The sequence below is a fragment of the Schistocerca gregaria genome, chromosome X (genome assembly GCF_023897955.1).
Source record: "Schistocerca gregaria isolate iqSchGreg1 chromosome X, iqSchGreg1.2, whole genome shotgun sequence".
In the NCBI taxonomy this organism is placed as follows: Eukaryota; Metazoa; Arthropoda; class Insecta; order Orthoptera; family Acrididae; genus Schistocerca; species Schistocerca gregaria.
This window is the reverse complement of record NC_064931.1, coordinates 808,838,139-808,860,552: the sequence shown is the minus strand read 5'-3', so window position 1 is coordinate 808,860,552 and position 22,414 is coordinate 808,838,139. Positions and strand designations below refer to the sequence as shown.

General features: G+C 44.0%; 1 protein-coding gene and 1 non-coding gene across 2 annotated transcripts in view; both read right to left on the bottom strand.

Annotated features, from left to right (window-relative positions):
- The window catches only part of LOC126297821 (dihydropyrimidine dehydrogenase [NADP(+)]), a 280,937-nt gene that overhangs the window by 139,163 nt on the left and 119,360 nt on the right, over positions 1–22,414 (bottom strand). The window contains exon 6 of the mRNA XM_049989053.1: positions 15,067–15,193. Within this exon, the coding sequence (XP_049845010.1) occupies positions 15,067–15,193 (127 nt within the window). The remainder of the gene's footprint in view (positions 1–15,066; positions 15,194–22,414) is intronic.
- On the bottom strand, positions 9,103–9,177 carry Trnar-gcg (transfer RNA arginine (anticodon GCG)). The gene has a single exon. It is a non-coding gene; the product is annotated as a tRNA-Arg (tRNA).

The window sequence follows — 22,414 nt, the reverse complement described above, 5'->3', positions numbered from 1 at the left end:
CGCAACGAGACAAACAGGACTGACACTTTTGTTCAAAGACAGTAATCACACTGGACTCACCGGGATTTATGATGGTCCCCTGGTCATTTCAGAAAGCGGGACACGGTTATAAATAGGGTGTGTAACCACCACGGACAGCAAAAATGGTTCAAATGGCTCTGAGCGTATGGGACTTAACTGCTGATGTCATCAGTCCCCTAGAACTTAGAACTACTTTTACCTAACTAACCTAAGGACATCACACACAACCATGCCCGAGGCAGGATTCGAACCTGCGACTGTTGCGGTCGCGTGGTACCAGACTGTAGCGCCTAGAACGGCTCGGCTACCCTGGCCGGCCCACGGACGATATTTCGTGCCCTGTAATATGCTCTCATAATGGCCAGAAGGTAGGACGTTCCATTCCTCCAACAGCACGATTGGAAACTGCCGGATAGCTATTGGTGCATTTGGAAGTGCTGGAATATTTCTCTCCAACACATCCCACACGTTTTCGATAGGATTTAAGTCGGGGGAACATGCAGGCTAGTCCATCCAGCGAATACTTCCTCATTCCAAGACCGCCTCCACCTGCGAAATTCGATGCCGTAGCGAATCGAAACTCAGAAAAATGTATTGAGCACCGAAAACGCCCCATAAAGAACGCATATGGACAATGAGCTCAGTGTCACAATAACATGGACGGATGAGTGAACCGTGTTCTAAGATTTGGAGGTCATTACTCCCATGCACATGCGTCCCCACACTATAATACCTGGATGACCAAATCGTTCATTTTGGTATGCTGCACGCACTCTCATATGTCGAGAGGGGGAAACATACAATGCACCTAGGAACGTTGTTGAGCATGATAGTTTTGATCGTCCAGTTGGTACGGTGTGGGGAGGCATAATGTTGCATGACCTTCAAAGTTCTGAACACGGTATACTCACCAGTCAACTTCTTGGCACTGGACTCCATCTCCATGTGCGACTTTTCAGGGGTGTGTTCAGCTCTGACTCCAATTTAATTGCTGACAGTTGCGACCGCACCGAACAGCACAAGTGGAGAGGTCCTGGTAACGAGAGAATATTTGAAAAATGGATGGGCCGCCCGTTCCCCAGACTTAATCTCATCCAGCACAGTGATATGTGGTGAGAAGACGTATTTCACCCCTTCCGCCGGAGGTTCGAGTCCTCCCTCAGGCGTGGGTGTGTGTGTTGGTCTTGGCATAACTTAGTTTAAGTAGTGGGTAAGTCTAGGGACCGATCACCTCAGCAGTTTGGTCCCTTAGGAATTGACGCACTTTTGAACACAGGCGTATTGCAGCACGTCCACGGGGACCAATAAGCATCCAGCAGTTATCAACTGCGCTGGTGGAGGCAAAGAACGCCCGACCTTACCAACCTTGTGCCGTGTGCTGTGAACATGCACCCCATTAAGAAGCACGGCCCGCCTTTTATAACATTCAATGAACCATCATAAATAGTGACGACTTCAGTGAAATTATTGTCTTTGAGCAAAAGTGTAATTTATGTTCGTCTCATTATTTCTTTCAGTTACCTTCTGCACTTTACGGAAGCAGTTCTTTCTATGTATCGTTTATATTTCATTGAGCTACGTTACTTGGCACTGACACATCATGCAAAAGTTATTTTCGCCCTTACGTTTTGCACAACGCTGTATTTACTCGTGGCACAGAGTCTAGTTATTTTTGCTTAGAACACTATGCAGTTCTGAATAAAAATACAGGAAGTGTTCAAGTATGCAGAAACGCATTAGGCGTTTATTACCAGGTTCCGAAATTTGTACATTTTGTGTCACTGCAAGTACAGGGCTATTCAAAAAGAATGAACAGATTTCAAACATTTATATTTTCCAGATTACAAAAGATAACAACGTTCCTGGACAGCAACAGTTTAAAATGTGAGCAGGCCAGGTAGACGCTCCAATCACGGGCGGATTGGCACTGTTGCTTTTTTCTTAATGCAGTAATCTGTAACAGGACTAACCTATCTAGATACGCTCCAAAACTGGTTACTTCAACAACTTGAAGATGGTTCAGGTGACTTCATCTTCATGCAAGATGGCGTTCCGCCTCATTTTTCAAAGCACGTCCGGCGTTACCTGAATGACACCATACAGGGTGTTGGATTCGAAGAGAAGGAGCAGAAGATGAACATCGCCGGTGGCCTCCCAGGTCTCCACACCTCACACCTTATGACTTTTATACGTGGGATTACATAAAAGACCGCGTTTTTATCCCCCGCGTTTGAAATTCTGTAGCATCGTATTGTTGAAGCTGTGAATTCGATAACGAGAGTTTTGTGTTGGCTGAAGAGCCAACACCGTGTTACTAGAGGAGGCCGAAATGCACGCGTTTAGCTCACGCAGGCTGACGTGAAGAGGGAAGAACTATCCTGACGTGAGGTCTGGAACATGACAAGGAATGAGAATTCAGAAAGTGGACGTAATTAGTTTTATACTTAACTTTAATCCAGTAATGATCCACAATATTATCTGTTCAGAATAGTAACTGAATATGGCGCCTTGCTAGGTCGCAGCAAATAACGTGGCTGAAGGCTATGCTAAACTGTCGTCTCTGCAAATGAGAGCGTATGTAGCCAGTGAACCATCGCTAGAAAAGTCAGCTGTACAACTGGGGCGAGGGCTAGGGAGTCTCTCTAGACTAGACCTGCCGTGTGGCGGCGCTCGGTCTGCAGTCACTGATAGTGGCGACACGCGGATCCGACTTATACTAACGGACCGCGGCCGATTTAAAGGCTACCACCTAGCAAGTGTGGTGTCTGGCGGTGACACCACAGAGAGACCAGCTGCTTCGTGTGTGGCAGGAAACGAGGCACCGTTTTGATATTTGTAGTGTAACACATGGTGTTCACATTGAATGCATCAAAATTTGAACTTTTCTCTTTGCAGAAACGTTGAAATTGTGTTTATATCTATTGTAGTTTGGAAGCAATACATGTTTGAAATTTGTTCCTTCTTTTTGAATAGCCGTGTATTAGAGACAAAAGGATAACAATAAGTTGGTGGTTTGTTTATTTGAATAGGCTAGTGGCGTATTAATCAATATTTCGTGGTATTTCAGTTTTAGAAATAACGAATTTATTGTGCAGCGAAATACTACAATAGTAGTATCTGCAACCATCTCGCAAGAACCCCTTTAACATTTTAGATATTTTAACTACGGGTTCGTAATAAATAATTTTGCTTAATGAAACTTGTAAAGCCACTGACACTCCATAGTTACTGCACTACGTGAGTGGTATTAACTATAACTTTTGAAAGTTGATTTCAGCAGAAAAAAGAAGTGATTTATGCTGCTATAAAATGATTGCTCGCCTTCCCAAACACGTCAGATTCATACAAGACAAAATAAATATCAAAGCGGAAATATTTCTTCTGAACTAATAATTGTTTTCCACAGATGATCTTTATTTGGATACATAAAATTTAAGCATAGACATCTGCTGTCGTTAGCTACAGCACCTTCCACGAAGAAGAGACTAAGTCTAAAGGGGAATGTTAAAGAGTCTCTCAACCGACGTGTTCCGCACCACATCAATGGGTCCTAGAAATGATATACGGAATATTTAACTACCTAACTATCGAATTCCTATCCACAGCCTTGGCTGAAACGTCATGGAATGAAACATGGGGCTAACTAACTAACTAACTTACTAAGATACTGCATTGCACACCATGCCAGATACTTCTAGGGTTCGTTGTTGGAGACTGGCAGCAGTCCATAGAGAACAAGTATGTGGGTAGGCTTGATCCTGCGGTGACATGCCCGCAGAATGTGAAATTGGACAAAGATTCGTTACCGCTATTATGGAAAGCTTGTAGAAGAAGTGGAGCCAACTAGATCCGAGCGTTAACTTGCTGAAGACCAGCGCTGTAAGATTGACATTATATCTGTTGGTACAACATCCTACAAGAATTACGTCACTGAGCGATGAGGGATTCGTCCATGTATGTTAGGCATGGCTGAAAATGAGTCTTTTCTATGCCAGTCCAAGAAATTATACATTAAGGTCTTGTTTCGTAGATGACAGTAGAGTGGTCCAACATGTATTTGTTTATCACTGACCGGTGAATTACACTGCCTCTGTCAGAGAATATTTCCTAAGGGCAGTCAGCACGCCGCGGCAGAGTCTGTACTCATGATCTGGGTGCAACGGGACAGTCCATTGTCAACGGTCAAGGTAGTTTGAAGTGTTACTTATTGTGCGCTGAGAATCTTATAGGTGTTTCAGTTCTGGTATCTTAGGTGCAACTGTAAGGACAGTGTCACTGTTACTGGCCTTTCAAAGTGCCTGATGGCTACCGTCCGTTCAGAAATATCTAGGTCATCTCCAGATTCGCTGTGAAGCAATAAATATAAAATAATTATGATTTCGGTGGTCAGTGCAGCAGACATTTTGGACAGATTCTTCGTGTAAGAATGTGTTGTTTCTGAACCATACGAGATGGTTCGCACAGGCGGACATATCTTACTCTTTTGGACCAGAGCGGCATGCAGGCGATGAATTGGGCCTCAGTGAGCAATCAGTGAGTGAAACAGACGGCGGTATTTCGTCATAACGTGACTTGCAGTTGCAGAGCTCCGATTTAGCTGTGCGCTCAATTACTTTGTTTGCCCTGAGCAAGTCTAATGACTCGGCAAATATTCTACTGCGCTCTGGAGCAAATATTATAGCTTCGCTAGTAGTTTGTAAATATTAGTTTCAATTAATATGTTGGTAGAAGGTTACCAGTTCCTCCTGATACCATTATTTCGAGGCAGTAACTTATTGCTACTGATAACGTGGCTCTTTCAGACGTTCACTCAAAAATCTTTCAGTCCTTTCGTTGGACTGGCTAGTGTTCTTCCCGTAAAAGTTATTCAGAGTAAAAAGTAACTGACAATTTAAATTCTAAAATTCTGACGTTTAAAATCTACAAACAAGATTCAAAACAAGGGATAATCAAACTTGTTCATTCCTTCCTGTTTTCGACTCATTCGCGATCTGTAGCAGAGGTCGGATGACGTCACCACCTAGCTGTTGGCAGGTTACATACAAACAAGTCAGCTTGCTGGGCTTTTCTGATGTTTATAGGCAGCATATTACGTCTTTATAGCCTCTGAGGTTGTTGCCAGCATTGAATGATGAAACATCCGACAAGGGAACATGTCTCAGACTATGGCATAAAACTCACACACCTATAATCCACACAACTCTAATTTATTTAGTCTAACGTCATCCATTCAAAAGTGATGTAAAGCAAAAGGGAACGTATTTAACGAATTTAACGAACGACGTGGTTGACACTGAATCTTACGTCATTAATTTCAAGAGACACTCTTTGGTCCTTTATAATTACAAGTGAATATCACTTAACAGAAGTTCTGTAAATCAGAACTAGGCTACAGGTACTATTCCGTCAGACTGTGAACAAATAACTGCCTTCTGCTATCCTACTTTTTGCTGATTCTCTCTCCTCAGATCTCTTTCGTGTTGCAATTTTGCGCAAATTCCTTCACCTATATCTACAACTACATTTACATGTTTGGTCCGCAGCCCATCTTACGGTCACCTTCTTCTTCTGCTACTTCAGTCCCGAATGGTTCGCGGGAAGAATGATTGCTGGTAAACCTCCGCGTGAGTGCGAACCTCTCTAATTTTACCTTCATAGTCTGTCCACGAGATGTAGGTAGAAGGAAGCATTGTATTGGTTGATTCTTCAAAGAAAGTACACTCTCGGAATTTTTAACAGAATATGACACCATGCTGTACGACGCCTCTCTTGCAGCTTCTGCCACTGCAGCTGGCTGAGAATCTCCGTGGCCGTTTCGCACTTGCTAAAGGAATCTGTAACGAAAGGCACTGCTTTTCTTCGGACCTTTCCTATTTCCTCCCTCATTCCCCATGATACGGATCCCAGACTGACGAGCAATATTCAAGTGCTGTCAGTACGAGGGCCTTGTAAGTTACCTCCACTGTGGGTGGACGGCGTTTCCTGAGGATTGTTGAATAGATGTACTACCTAAAGCGACATATGAGGCGGTCTGGGAAGCGAGCTCGGATATCCAAATGGTAGGGCGACTGCCTGCGATAAGCGGGAATTCCGGGTTCGAGTCCCTGTCTGGCAAAAAATTTCATGTCTCTTTAGATAATACATCTATACCTATTGCAGGTAAGCTGGATTTCAGTAATACATTTCAGAACAATACGGGTCCGGAAAATGTCTCGGGCGATGAAAAAGTTTCTGCTTGCGTATAGGCAACATAGCGCGACTCCGATGCAGGTATATAAGCACCGACATGCAGGCACGGGATTAGTGTGGCATTCATGTCTTTCCGACGTGTGTGCGAAAAATTTGGTGACGTGGGCTATGGCTGCGTTATTACCAAATGCGTCCAAACGGGACCAATGTGTTACAATTCTTTTCTTGGCTGCCGAAGGACAAACATCGGTAGACATCCATCGGAGAATGAAAAATGTATATAGGGTAGCGTGTTTGTCAGAAACCACTATCGCGAAATGTGGCGATGAGGGGTGCTGTTGCTTCTTGATAACGCATGTCCCTATATCGCAAATGTCGTAACGCAGAAGTTACGCCAACTGAATTGGAAGACACTCGAGCACCAGCCGTATAGTCCTGATCTTTCCCCATGGGATTATCACCCCTTAGGTGAATTAAAAAAATCCTTGAAGGGTCGACGATTTCTGTCGGACGAAGATGTGCAGCAAGCAGTTACAGGTTTTTTCGCGCACCAGGAAACGGTGTATCTTAAACCCGGTGCGTCGGTGCGATGATTGCAGCACTCACCGCGCTTTTGAAAATAGGAAGATGTGATGTGACATATTCAAAAGAGCTTAGAAAGTTGAGAAATGCAATTACTCGTTGGTACACCTCTGGAAATTATGCAAGCAGTGATTCGGCTCGGCATTGATCGAAAGAGTTGCTGAATGCCCTCGTGAGGAATATCGTGCTACATTCTGTCCAGTTGGTATGTTAAATCGTCAGAATTCCGAGAGGGATGGAGGGCCCTGCCCATAATGCTCAAAACGTTCTCAGTTGGGGATATATCCGGCTACCATGCTGGCCAAGCAGTGGAAACTCTCACCGAGTGCGGGCGGGCAGTATCTTGCTCAAATATAGGCTCAGGATGGCTTACCATGAAGGGCAGCAAAGTGGGGTGTAGAATATAGTCGACGAACCGCTGTGCTGTAAAGGTGCTGCAGATAAAATCAAAGGGGTGCTGCTATGAAAAGAAATTGCACCCCACCCCAACATTACTGGTTGTGGGGCCGCATGGATGGCGACATTCAGGTTAACATCCTAGCGCTGTCCGCAGCTTCTCCAGACACGTCTTCGGCCTGGAATCTCATTGGCTGGAGTAGAATTGTTTTCAGTGATGAATCCCGCTTCGAAGTGAGCCCCGATGACCACCAAAGACTAGCCTGGAAACGCCACAGACAGCAATGGGATACCAACCTGTCGCCCGCCATATGGCCCAACAGCTAGGAGTGATGGTCTGAGGGTTGATTTCTTCTCACATCAGGACACTTTTGGTTGTCATTCTCGGCACTCTTATAGCATCACGATAGTCTACGCCCTCTTTTGTTGTCCTTCACGACAAGCCATCCTGGTCTTACATATCAGCAAGATAATGGTAGCCTGCACACTGAGAGGTTTTCTACTGCTTGTCTTCGTGTTTTCCAGACCTTACCTTGACTAGCAAGTTCGATAGTTCACTCCCCAATTGAGAACGTTTAGAGCAATATGGACACGGACCCCCAGCCAGCTCGGGAGTTTGACGATCTGGAGCGCCAATTGGACAGAATTTGGCACAATATCCCTAAGGAGGACATCCAATTATTCTGTCAATTAATGTCAAGCCGAAAAACTGCTTGCATGAGGGCCAGATGTGTGCCAACGCGTTATAGACTTGCTGAATTTGTAAAACTCTTTTTGTTGAATAAGTCATCGAATTTTTCTGATTTGTAATCATTTGTTTGTCTGTACATGTAAACTACATCAGCCGATTTCCGTCCGATTCGGATAATTCCTTCACTGTGGGCCGTCGGCGGTCCAGTTTTATTTCGTCTACCTTGTATATTATAACTACGTCTACATCTGCATAGATTTTCCGTAAGCGACCGTAGGGTGAGTGGCGGAGGGAACCCTGTACCACTACTCATTTCCCTTCCTGTTCCACTCGCAAAGAGACCGAGGGAAAAACGACTGTCTGTACGCCTTCGTATGAGCCCTAATTTCTCGTATCTTATCTTTGTGGTCCTTAAGGATGATGTATGTTGCCCGCAGTAGAATCATTCTGCAGTCAGCTTCAAATGCCGGTTCTATAAATTTTCTCAATATTTTTTACCGAAAGGAACGTCGCCTTCCCTCCAGGGATTCCCATTTGAGTTCCCGAAGCATCTCCGTAACACTTCCGTGTTGTTCTAACCTACCGGTAACAAATCTAGCAGCCCGCCTCTGAATGGCTTCAATGTATTTTTCAACCCGACTTGGTCCGGATCCCAAACACTCAGGCAGTACTCGCGATTAGGTCGCACCAGCGTCCTATATGCGGTCTCCTTTACAGGTGAACCACTCTTTCCTAAAATTCTCCCAATGAACCGAAATCTAGCATTTGCCTTCCCTACCACAGTTTCACATGCTCGTTCCACCTCATATCGCTTTGCAACGTTACGCCCAGATATTTAAACGACTTGAATGTCAAGATGGACACTAGTAATACTGAATCCGAACGTTACAGGTTTGTTCTTCCTACTCATCCGCATTAACTAACATTCTTCCACATTTAGGGCTAGCTTCCATTTTTCACACCGATTGGAAATTTCGTCCAAGTGGTCTTGTATCTTCCTACAGTCACTCAGTTTCGGCACCTCACCGTACGCCACGGCACCATCAGCAAACAACCGCAGATTGCTGCCCACCCTGTCCGTCAGATCATTTATGTATGTAGAGAACAACAGCAGTTCCATCACACTTCCTTAGGAGACTCCTGACGATACTCTTATCTCTGATGAACAGTCGCCGTCGAGGACAACATACTGGGTTCTGAAACTTCCTGGCAGATTAAAACTGTGTTCCCGACCGAGACTCGAACTCGGGACCTTTGCTTTTCGCGGGCAAGTGCTCTACCAACTGAGCTACCGAAGCACGATACTGGCAGAAGTAAACCTGTGAGTACCGGGCGTGAGTCGTGCTTCGGTAGCTCAGTTGGTAGAGCACTTGCCCGCGAAAGGCAAAGGTCCCGAGTTCGAGTCTCGGTCGGGCACACAGTTTTAATCTGCCAGGAAGTTTCATATCAGCGCACACTCCGCTGCAGAGTGAAAATCTCATTCTGGATACTGGGTTCTGTTATTTAACAAGTCTTCGAGCCACTCACATATCTGTGAACATATTCCATATGCCCGTACCTTCCTTAATAGCCTACAATGGGGAACCGTGTCGAATGTGTGGTGTCACCGCCAGACACCACATTTGCTAGGTGGTAGCCTTTAAATCAGCCGCGGTCCGGTAGTATACGTCGGACCCGCGTGTCAGCTACGTTATTTGCTACGACCTAGCAAGGCGCCATTATCAGTACTATTGATATTGTGAAATATGTAACGTCAAGAGCGACGTTAATCATTAATGGATTAAAGTTAAGTATCCCACCAGCTACGTCCGTTTTTCTGAAGTCTAATTTCCTTGTCCTGTTCCAGACCTCACGCCAGCCTGCGTGAGCTAAAACGCGTGCATTTCGGCCTCCTTTAGTGGCACGGTGATCGCTCTCCTGCCAACCACAACAGAATGCTTTCCTGAAATATAGAAATATGGAATCTGCCTGTTGCCCTCCATCAATGTTTCTCAGTATGTCATATCATAAAAGGGCAAGCTGAGATTCACGCGAACGGTGCCTTCTAAAATCATGCTGATCCGTGGACATAAGCTTCTTAATCTCAAGAAAGTTTATTACGTTTAACGATTCTGCAGCAAACAGAAGTTAGGGATATTGGTCTGTAATTTTGCGGGTCAGTTCTTTTACCTTTCTTATATACTGGTGTCACCTGCGCCTTTTTCCAGTCGCTTGGCACTTTGTGTTGGGCGAGAGGCTCATTATGAATGTAAGCTAGGTAAGGGGACAATGCCGTAGAGTACTCTTTGTAAAATGAAACTGTGACTCCATCCGGACCTGGTGGTTTATTTGTTTTCAAACCTTTCAGTGTTTCTTTAAGCCAAGTATGCTTATTTCTTTCGTCCATAGGGAAGTCTGTCCGATGCTCAAATGACGGTATGTTTGTACGGTTCTCCTTTGTGAACGATTTCTTGAACGCGAAATTTAAAACTGCGGCTTTCTTTTTGCTATCTTCAACTGCCACACCAGACTGGTCAACAGGGGACTGAATGGAAGTCTTCTTAGCAATTTTACATATGACCAGATTTTTCTCGAGTTCCCTGCCAGATCTTTTGCTAAGATGAGACGGTGGTAGTTGTTGTATGCTTCGTGCATAAATCTTTTCACAGACGCACGAATCTCTACTAACCTTAGCTTGTCGTCATTTGTGCGTTCCCTCTTGAACCCAGAGTGCATCAGCCTCTGCTTCCTCAGCATCCGCCGGATAAACCATGGTGGGTCTTTTCCATCCTTTATCCACTTACTAGGCACATAATTCTCCAGGCCACGATTTACAATCTGCTTAAACTTTGAAACTTCCTGGCAGATTAAAACTGTGTACCGGACCGAGATTCGAACTCGGGACCTTTGCCTTTCGCGGGCAAGTGCTCTGCATCTGAGCTACCCAAGCAAGACTCAAGCCCCGTCCTCACAGCTTTACTTCTGCCAGTACCTCGTCTCGTACCTTCCAAACTTTACAGAAGCACTCCTGCGAACCTTGCTGCAGAGTGAAAATCATATTCTGGAAACATCCCCCACGATGTGGCTAAGCCATGTCTCCACAATACCCTTTCTTTCAGGAGTGGTAGTTCTGCAAGTTTCGCAGGAGAGCTTCTGTAAAGTTTGGTACTGGCAGAAGTAAAGCTGTGAGGACGGGCCGTGAGTCTTGCTTGGGTAGCTCAGATTGTAGAGCACTTGCCCGCGAAAGGCAAAGGTCCCGAGTTCGAGTCTCGATCCGGCACACAGTTTTAATCTGCCAGGAAGTTTCATATCAGCGCACCCTCCACTGCAGAGTGAAAATCTCATTCTGCTTAAACTTTGCCCATAATTCTTAGACAGCTATTTTACTGGAACTAAGTGATGCCAATGCACTGTCTCAGTGAGATGTTAATAACTGATTATCTGCGCTGTCTAGCAGAAACACTCTCCTAGTCTTTCCACCGATTTATTAACTTTTGTAATCGTAGTTGCTATAATGAGATCATGATCGCTTATCCCCGTTTCTATACTGACATTATTAGTGACAACTTTGATAGTAATCTCATAATTTTTGCCTATAATGTAGTTATCTAAAATGAAATACAGTTTGAAAAATGCTGCATAATTATTCGGTCAGATAGTGGTAAGATTTCAAAGTCGTGAAAAAGACTGACAAGTTGTTTTAAATGTTCAGAAATGTAAAACTGCGCACTTCACAAAACGAAAAAGTTGTGTATCCTATTACTACAATATCAAAGAGGTACAAATGGAATCAGTTAACTTAAACAAATAACTGCGTGTAATAATTTTTAGAGATATGAAATGAAACGATTAAGTTGGCTCAGTCGTAGGTAAAACATGTAGTAGAGTTCGGTTCATTGGTAGGATACTAGGAGAATCCAATGAGACTACAATGAAGAGTGCTAAAAAAACTTTCGCGTAACACATCCTATACTATTGCTCAAGTGTGTGGGACCCATACCAAATAGGACATAATTGGCGATGTTGAACGTATTCAAGGAAGAGCAGCACGAACCGCCACGGGTTTAGTTGACCAACGGGAGAGCGTCAGGGAGATTGTCAAAGGACAGGCGTTTGAAGACAGACGCAAACTACCCCTTAAAGTCTACTAACAAAATGTGAAGAAACATACTACAGAAATATACTACAGCCCTCTACATATCGTGAAGACAAGATCAGACTAATCACAGTGCAAACAGCAGCTTGTAAACAATCATGCTTCCCCCGCTTCGTAGGTGAATGGAACGGGACGAGGCCCTAATAAGCTGTGCAATGGGAAGTACTTTCCATCACGCACTTCACAGTCGTTTGCAGAGTACACATTTATTTGTTGATGTAACACTCAGTTCCTCTGATTTTATAGTCGTTCTCATTTCGTAAAATACCGAGTGATCAAAAAGTCAGTATAAATTTGAAAACTGAATAAATCACGGAATAGTGTAGATAGAGAGGTACAAATTGACACACATGCTTGGAATGACATCGGGTTTTATTAGAACAAAAAAAAGTTCAAAAAATGTCCGGCAGATGGCGCTTCATCTTATCAGAATAGCAATAATTAGCATAACAAAGTAAGACAAAGCGAAGATGATGTTCTTTACAGGAAATGCTCAATATGTCCACCATCATTCTTCAACAATAGCTGTAGTCGAGGAATAACGTTGTGAACAGCACTGTAAAGCATGTCCGGAGTTATGCTGAGGCATTTGCATCGCATGTTGTCTTTCAGCATCGCTACAGATGTCGGTCGATCACGATACACTTGCGACTTCAGGTAACCCCAAAGCCAATAATCGCACGGACTGAGTTCTGGGGACCTGGGAGGCCTAGCATGAGGAAAGTGGCGGCTTAGCACACGATCATCACCAAACCACGCGCGCAAGAGATCTTTCACGCGTCTAGCAATATCGGGTGGTTCTAATGAAACCCCATGTCATTCCAAGCATGTGTGTCAATTTTTACATCTCTATCTACATTATTCCGTGGTTTATTAAGTTTTCAAATTTATACTGACTTTTTGATCACCCGGTATATGTGAAAGAATTCAGAGTGCAGCTTGACTCTTCTTCTAAAGGGCGTTATCGTAATTTTAGTTATAAATATCTCTACAAAGTACCTGTCTTGTGGCGGCTGCTACTGGAGTTGGATGATCATCGGTGATGTGCTCTCGCGCTCTCTAAACGAATGTATTGGTATTACTCTCAAGATTCTTCACCACTGGTTTATAAAGCACTATTCTCTTGATCAACATGTTATAAACTGAGTAGCCAATAGTCATGAGAAGAGATATCGTGTGTGGTACCCAGAGGTTGCGGCATACGGCGCGAGTATGGTCCAGAAATCAGAGCAGCCTATTACAGAAAGGTGTGCAGCAAACATGACAATTACCGGTTTTGCACGTGGGATGATAATCCGTGCAAGACGCATAGGCCACAGGATATCGGAGATCATACAAGAACTCGGGTTTCCGATTTCGTGTCTAAGGTGGATCTTCAGTATCGAAGAGATAAATATTTCAAACGCGTAGATCGCCCCACAGTATAACCACAAGCGTTTGCCGAATGGACGGCATTTTGCCTCCTCGGAGCCATACGGCGCGATAGACGATCTGCTTTGAGTCAGGTGCCCCTCCCCCCTCCCCCCCCCCCCCCCCCCCAATTTGAATAATGGGCGTCGGGAACTCATTTCATCCATAACTACACTGAAACAAATGTCGACGACCTACATTACACCCAGTGACTCCTCATAACTTTTGACGACTCCATATCATACATCTGCAGTTTCGCTAGATCTTTTCTTCGTTTATATATGAAGATAGCATCTGTTCTTTCGGACATGTCCGAAAGAACAGTTACCATCGGTGACCATCCAGCTCGTTAGAATGAAATTACAAGGAAATGAATACCCTTAGCTGCATACGGTCGTTGATATAAGTCAACGGGGACACTTGAAAATGTGTGCCCCGGCCGGGCCTCGAAATCGAGATCTCCTGCTTACATGGCAGTCGCTCTATCCACCTGTGTCGCCAAGGACACAGAGGATAGTGCGCCTGCAGAGACTTATCTCTGGCACGCCTCCCGTGAGCCCCACATTCCCAACGTATTGTCTCGCACTATATTCATAGAGCCCCTGCCCATCATACACATTACTCGCGGGTTTGCCGCCGAGTCCCGTAAGAGTTCGGGCACTGTTTATGCATCCGCGCAGAAGATGGTCACATGGCCGGTGAGCTTTATATATGATGGTATCTGTTCTTTTGGACATGTCCGACGGAAAGCGTAGTGTAGGCAATCTCCTTAGTAGATCTTCGAAGTGTTCTGCCAATAAAACGCAGTCTTTGTTTCACCTTCCCCATAACATTTTCTATGTGTTCTTTCCAATTTAAGTTGTTCGTAATTGTAAGTCCTAGGTATTTAGCTGAATTTACAGCCTTTAAATTTGATTGATTATCGTGTAACCGAAGTTTAACGGACTCCTTTTAGCACTCCTGTGGATGACCTCACATTTTTTCATTATTTAGAGTCAATAGCCACTTTTCGCGTCGTACAGATATCTTTTCTGTACAAAGTTAATTTTGTTGACGGAACCACAACCTCACCTCTGTTTGCACCTATTCGTCACTATCAATGTGAAGTTGTCGAACGTGTTCTTTAAGTTTTGGAAACAGGTGAAAATCGGATGGGGCTAAGTCGAGACGATATGGGGGATGACCAATGACTTTGGACCCAAGGCGTCGCATTGTTGCATATGTCGCATCGCTCGAGTGTGGTCTGGCATTATCATGTTGACGAAGTCTTCGAATTCGAAACTCGGTTGCAGCACGCTGTTTCTGACGCCCCGACATAGTTAGTTACACACTGCCATGTTGCAAGCCCTCCATGGGGCAGATGGCTGCATATATGCAGACCTGAAGAGTAAAGGTGTAGAATGTTAATAACGTTTGTTTTACTTCAAAAGTCTAAAGAGTTTTCACATAAAAAATTGGGCAGCATTACTTTTCAGCACGTCTTCGTACAATATCTTCTTCCTCTTATTATTGTAGTCTTTGCCTCACCCTGTATTGGCTTTTGTTATCGTTCATGTTGCGTTTTGTGGGATTAATGCTATGCGCAAGAAAATGGGTGAGAGTAATTTATAGAACAAATATAAACCTACTGAAAGATATTTACCTGTAATGTGAGATCACTGGTAGAGAGCGCGCGGTTGAACTCAAACTTTACTCCGAGATCCTTCACCAACTCCACTTCAAACATAACGGCGTCGTACGGCAGACGGTACTGCGGTATTTCGGAGGAACTGCAAAAAGATAGAACACAGAGATAACGAGCAAATGAGCTGATCCACAGGAAAACCTGCACATTCTTTATCACAGATGTTGCAAATAGTCAGAAGATTAGTGTATATACAAATACTGCAGTTACATCTATATTCCGCAAGCCGCCTTGCGGTGTGTGGGGGAGGTTAGTTCTGGTACCACTAACTTTTGCCCGTTCTTCTGTTCCATTTATAACTCGCGCATAGGAACAAAGACTGTCGGTAAAACTACACATGACATCTAGTTTAACTAATTTTCTCGTCGTGATCACTTCGCGCGATGTATGTTGTCAGACTCTTCTTGGGACGTATACTCTCGAAATTTAGTAAACCTCTCCGTGATAGGCATTGCCTCTCTTCTAGCATCTGTCACTGGAGTTTGTTAAGCATCTCCGTAATGCTCTCCTGCCAAGTAAACGGTCCTGTGTCGAAACGCGCCAGTCTTCGTACAATCTTCTCTATCTGTTATATTAATCGTACTTGGTAAGGGTCCCAGATAAATGGACAATATTCAATAACGGATCGAACGAATGATTTGCAAGCATCTTCTTCCGTGGATGAATTACGTTTCCTTAAGATTCTCCGAGTAAATACCAATCTGGGATCTGCTTTACCTCCTGCTTGTTTAATGCAGTCTATATCGCTCGGGGTGGTCAGTCGCAGATATTTTGCGGGAGTTACTGTTTCCAGTAAAGTGTCGCTAATAGTGTAATCGAACAATAATTGATCTCTTAACCTATTTACGCTCAGTACGTTGGATTTCTTCACGTTCAGGGTCAACTGCCAGACCCTGCACAAATCGTCGATCCTATTCAGATCTTCCTGCATTTCGCGACGGTCTCCTGGCGCTGCAATATATTTTATTTTATTTTATTTTATGCGTCTAGTTCCGTAGGACCAAATCGAGGAGCAAATCTCCGTGGTCTTGGAACATGTCATTACATGAAATTACAGCAGAAAAGTGATAACAGATAACATAAAATGTTTATGAATCCTAACAAGACGTCAAGATGTAAGTTTATGTAAACGTAGTCAGCAATATATCACAGGAATCAGCTTAATTTTGCGAGGAACGCCTCGATAGAATAGAAGGAATAAGAGGAAATTCTTCAGGTTAGATTTTAAAGCGCGTGGATTACTGCTAAGATTTTTGAATTATTCTTGTGGTTGTTGTTGTTGTCTTCAGTCCTGAGACTGGTTTGATGCAGCTCTCCATGCTACTCTATCCTGTGCAAGCTTCTTCATCTCCCAGTACCTACTGCAACCTACATCCTTCTGAATCTGCTTAGTGTATTCATCTCTCGGTCTCCCTCTACGATTTTTACCCTCCACGCTGCCCTCCAACGCTAGATTTGTGATCCCTTGATGCCTCAAAACATGTCCTACCAACCGATCCCTTCTTCTAGTCAAGTTGTGCCACAAACTTCTCTTCTCACCAATCCTATTCAATACCTCCTCATTAGTTACGTGATCTATCCACCTTATCTTCAGTATTCTTCTGTAGCACCACATTTCGAAAGCTTCTATTCTCTTCTTGTCCGAACTAGTTATTGTCCATGTTTCACTTCCATACATGGCTACACTCCAAACAAATACTTTCAGAAACGACTTCCTGATACATAAATCTATATTCGATGTTAACAAATTTCTCTTCTTCAGAAACGCTTTCCTTGCCATTGCCAGTCTACACTTTACATCCTCTCTACTTCGACCATCATCAGTTATTTTACTTCCTAAATAGCAAAACTCCTTTACTACTTGAAGAGTCTCATTTCCTAATCTAATTCCCTCAGCATCACCCGATTTAATTTGACTACATTCCATTATCCTCGTTTTGCTTTTGTTGATGTTCATCTTATATCCTCCTTTCAAGACACTCTCCATTCCGTTCAACTGCTCTTCCAAGTCCTTTGCCGTCTCTGACAGAATTACAATGTCATCGGCGAACCTCAAAGTTTTTACTTCGTCTCCATGAATTTTAATACCTACTCCAAATAACATCGGGGAGAGGCTACGACCCTGTCTCACTCCTTTCTCAACCACTGCTTCCCTTTCATGCCCCTCGACTTTTATGACTGCCGTCTGGTTTCTGTACAAATTGTAAATAGCCTTTCGCTCCCTGTATTTTACCCCTGCCACCTTCAGAATTTGAAAAAGAGTATTCCAGTCAACATTGTCAAAAGCTTTCTCTAAGTCTACAAATGCAAGAAACGTAGGTTTGCCTTTTCTTAATCTTTCTTCTAAGATAAGTTGTAAGGTCAGTATTGCCTCACGTGTTCCAACATTTCGACGGAATCCAAACTGATCCTTCCCGAGGTCCGCATCTACCAGTTTTTCCATTCGTCTGTAAAGAATTCGCGTTAGTATTTTGCAGCTGTGACTTATTAAACTGATAGTTCGGTAATTTTCACATCTGTCAGCACCTGCTTTCTTTGGGATTGGAATTATTATATTCTTCTTGAAGTCTGAGGGTATTTCGCCTGTCTCGTACATCTTGCTCACCAGCTGGTAGAGTTTTGTCATGACTGGCTCTCCCAAGGCCGTCAGTAGTTCTAATGGAATGTTGTCTACTCCGGGGGCCTTGTTTCGACTCAGGTCTTTCAGTGCTCTGTCAAACTCTTCACGCAGTATCGTATCTCCCATTTCGTCTTCATCTACATCCTCTTCCATTTCCATAATATTGTCCTCAAGTACATCACCCTTGTATAAACTTCTATATACTCCTTCCACCTTTCTGCCTTCCCTTCTTTGCTTAGAACTGGGTTGCCATCTGCGCTCTTGATATTCATACACGTGGTTCTCTTCTCTCCAAAGGTCTCTTTAATTTTCCTGTAGGCAGTATCTATCTTACCCCTAGTGAGATAAGCTTCTACATCCTTACATTTGTCCTCTAGCCATCCCTGTTTAGCCATTTTGCACTTCCTGTCGATCTCATTTTTGAGACGTCTGTATTCATTTTTGCCTGCTTCATTTACTGCATTTTTATATTTTCTCCTTTCATCAATTAAATTCAATATTTCTTCTGTTACCCAAGGATTTCTAGCAGCCCTCGTCCTTTTACCTACTTTATCCTCTGCTGCCTTCACTACTTCATCCCTCAGAGCTACCCATTCTTCTTCTACGGTATTTCTTTCCCCTATTCCTGTCAATTGTCCCCTTATTCTCTCCCTGAAACTCTGTAGAACCTGTGGTTCTTTCAGTTTATCCAGGTCCCATCTCCTTAATTTCCCACATTTTTGCAGTTTCTTCAGTTTTAACCTACGGGTCATAACCAATAGATTGTGGTCAGAGTCCACATCTGCCCCTGGAAATGTCTTACAACTTAAAACCTGGTTCCTAAATCTCTGTTTTACCATTATATAATCTATTTGATACCTTTTAGTATCTCCAGGGTTCTTCCACGTATACAACCTTCTTTCATGATTCTTAAACCAAGTGTTAGCTATAATTAAGTTGTGCTCTGTGCAAAATTCTACTAGGCGGCTTCCTCTTTCATTTCTTAGCCCCAATCCATATTCACCTACTATGTTTCCTTCTCTCCCTTTTCCTACTGCCGAATTCCAGTCACCCATGAATATTAAATTTTCGTCTCCCTTCACTATCTGAACAATTTCTTTTATTTCATCGTACATTTCTTCAATTTCTTCATCATCTGCAGAGCTAGTTGGCATATAAACTTGTACTACTGTAGTAGGTGTGGGCTTCGTATCTATCTTGACCACAATAATGCGTTCACTATGCTGTTTGTAGTAGCTTACCCGCATTCCTATTTTCCTATTAATTATTAAACCTACTCCTGCATTACCCCTATTTGGTTTTGTGTTTATAACCCTGTAGTCACCTGACCAGAAGTCTTGTTCCTCCTGCCACCGAACTTCACTAATTCCCACTATATCTAACTTTAACCTATCCATTTCCCTTTTTAAATTTTCTAACCTACCTGCCCGATTAAGGGATCTGACATTCCACGCTCCGATCCGTAGAACGCCAGTTTTCTTTCTCCTTCTTGTGGTAGGTTATTGAAAATAGATGCACCAGAACACTGCACGCATTTCTGCACAAGAGTCAAGAAAGTGCGGTCCAAATGCAGATTGGATTTCTGCCAAGTATTGACTGAGTGAAAGCTGCTAGTTCTTGGGAATAAGCTGATACTGTTGGCAACAAACGACAGTGAGGAATATATATATTGAGAGGCCACTGTCAGAATACCCAGGCTAATGAACAGGAGTCGACAAGAGGTTCGCGAACTTACGCCCCTTATTGCCCGATCTGCCCGTTTCTGAACCAAAAATATCCTTAGAGAATGGGAAGAATTACCCCAAAATATAATACCATACGTCATAAGCGAATAAAAATAAGCAAAATAGACTACTTTTCGTGTCGAATTATCAATTACTTCAGACACTCTTCTAATAGTAGAAATGGTAGCATTAAGTCTTTGAACAAGATACTGAATTTGAGATTTCCACAACAGTTTACTATCAATCTGAAAACCTAGAGATTTGAACTGTTAATTTTCGCTAATCATACACTATATGAACAAAACTAGCCGGAGACCCGCAAAAACATACGTTTTTCATATTAGCTGCATTGTGGTGCCACCTACGCTCAGGTACTCCATATCAGCGACCTCAGTAATCATTAGACATCGTGAGAGAGCTGAATATGGTGTTCCGCGGAACTCACGGACTTCGAACGTGGTCAGGTGATTGGGTGTCACCTGTGTCATACGTCTGCACGCGAGATATCCACACTCCTAAACATCCCTAGGTCCACTGTTCCCGATGTGATAGTGAAGTGGAAACGTGAAGGGACACGTACAGCACAAAAGCGTACAGGCCGACCTCATCTGTTGACCGGCAGAGACCGCCGACAGGTTGAAGAAGGTCGTAATGTGTAATCGGCCGACATCTATTCAGACCATCACACAGGAATTCCAAAATGCATCAGGATCCACTGCAAGTACTAGCTGCTCATAATCCACACATCACGCCGGTAAATGCCAAACGACACCTCGCTTGGTGCAAGGAGCGTAAACATTAGACGACTGAACAGTAGAAAAGCCTTGTGTGGAGTAACGAATCACGGTACAGAATGTGGCGATCCGATGGCAGGGCGTCGGTATGGCGAATACCCGGCGAACCCCATCTGCCAGAATGTGTAGTGCCAACATTAAAATTCGGAGGCGATGGTGTTATGGTGTGGTCGTGTTTTTCATGAAGGGGTCTTCCACTCCTTGCTGTTTTGCGTGGCTCTATCACAGAACAGGCCTACGTTGATGTTTTAAGCATCTTCTTGCTACCCACTGTTGAAGAGCAATTCGGGGATGGTGATTGCATCTTTCAGCACGATCGAGCAGCCGGCCGGTGTGGCCGTGCGGTTCTAGGCGCTTCAGTCTGGAACCGCGTGACCGCTACGGTCGCAGGTTCGAATCCTGCCTCTGGCATGGATGTTTGTGATGTCCTTAGGTTAGTTAGGTATAAGTAGTTCTAAGTTCTAGGGGACTGATGCCCACAAATGTTAAGTCCCATAGTGCTCAGAGCCATTTGAACCATTTTTGAACGATCGAGCACCTGTTTATAATGCACGGCCTATGGCGGAGTGGTTACAGGACAATAATATCACTCTAATTGACTGGCCTGCACAGAGTACGCGAAAGAACTCGCTCCCCCTCTAACAGCCGTGCACCACAAGTCTCTAGAGGAACGGAAGGTTCCAAATGATTGGAAAAGAGTACAGGTAGTCCCAGTCTTCAAGAAGGGTCGTCGAGCAGATGCGCAAAACTATAGACCTATATCTCTGACGTCCGTCGATCTGTTGTAGAATTTTAGAACATGTCGTTTTTGGTAACCCAGAATCTACTCTGTAGGAATCAACACGGATTCCGGAAACAGCGATCGTGTGAGACCCAACTCGCTTTATTTGTTCATGAGACCCAGAAAATATTAGATACAGGCTCCCAGGTAGATGCTATTTTCCTTGACTTCCGAAAGGCGTTCGATGCAGTTCCACACTGTCGCCTGATAAACAAAGTAGGATCCTACGGAACATCAGACCAGCTGTTTGGCTGGATTGAAGAGTTTTTAGCAAACAGAACACAGCATGTTGTTATCAATGGAGAGACGTCTACAGACGTTAAAGTAACCTCTGGCGTGCCACAGGGGAGTGTTATGGGACCATTGCTTTTCACAATATATATAAATGACCTAGCAGATAGTGTCGGAAGTTCCATGCGGCTTTTCCCGGATGATGCTGTAGTATACAGAGAAGTTGCAGCATTAGAAAATTGTAGCGAAATGCAGGCAGATCTGCAGCGGATAGGCACTGGGTGCAGGGAGTGGCAACTGACCCTTAACATAGACAAATGTAATGTATTGCGAATACATAGAAAGAAGGATCCTTTATTGTATGATTATATGATAGCGGAACAATCACTGGTAGCAGTTACTTCAGTAAAATGTCTGGGAGTATGCGTGCGGAACTATCTGAAGTGGAATGATCATATAAAATTAGTTGTTGGTAAGGCGGGTACCAGGTTGAGATTCATTGGGAGAGTCCTTAGAAAATGTAGTCCATCAACAAAGGAGGTGGCTTCCAAACACTCGTTAGGCCTATAGTTGAGTATTGCTCATCAGTGTGGGATCCGTACCAGATCGGGTTGACGGAGGAGATAGAGAAAATCCAAAGAAGAGCGGCGCGTTTCGTCACAGTGTTATTTGGTAACCGTGATAGCGTTACGGAGATGTTTAGCAAACTCAAGTGGCTGACTCTGCAAGAGAGGCGCTCTGCATCGCGGTGTAGCTTGCTCGCCAGGTTTCGAGAGGGTGCGTTTCTGGATGAGGTATCGAATATATTGCTTCCCCCTACTTATACCTCCCGAGGAGGTCACAAATGTAAAATTAGAGAGATTCGAGCGCGCACGGAGGCTTTCAGACAGTCGTTCTTCCCGTGGACCATACGCGACTGGAACAGAAAAGGGAGGTAATGACAGTGGCACGTAAAGTACCCTCTTCCACACACCGTTGGGTGGCTTACGGAGTATAAATGTAGATAAAGAATCCTGACCTGAATTCTATAGAACACCTCTGGGATGTTTTGGAACGCCGACTTCATGCCAAGCCTCACCGACCGTCATCGATATCTCTCCTCAGTGCAGCACAGCACTCCGTGAAGAATGGACTGCCATTCCCCAAGAAACCTTCC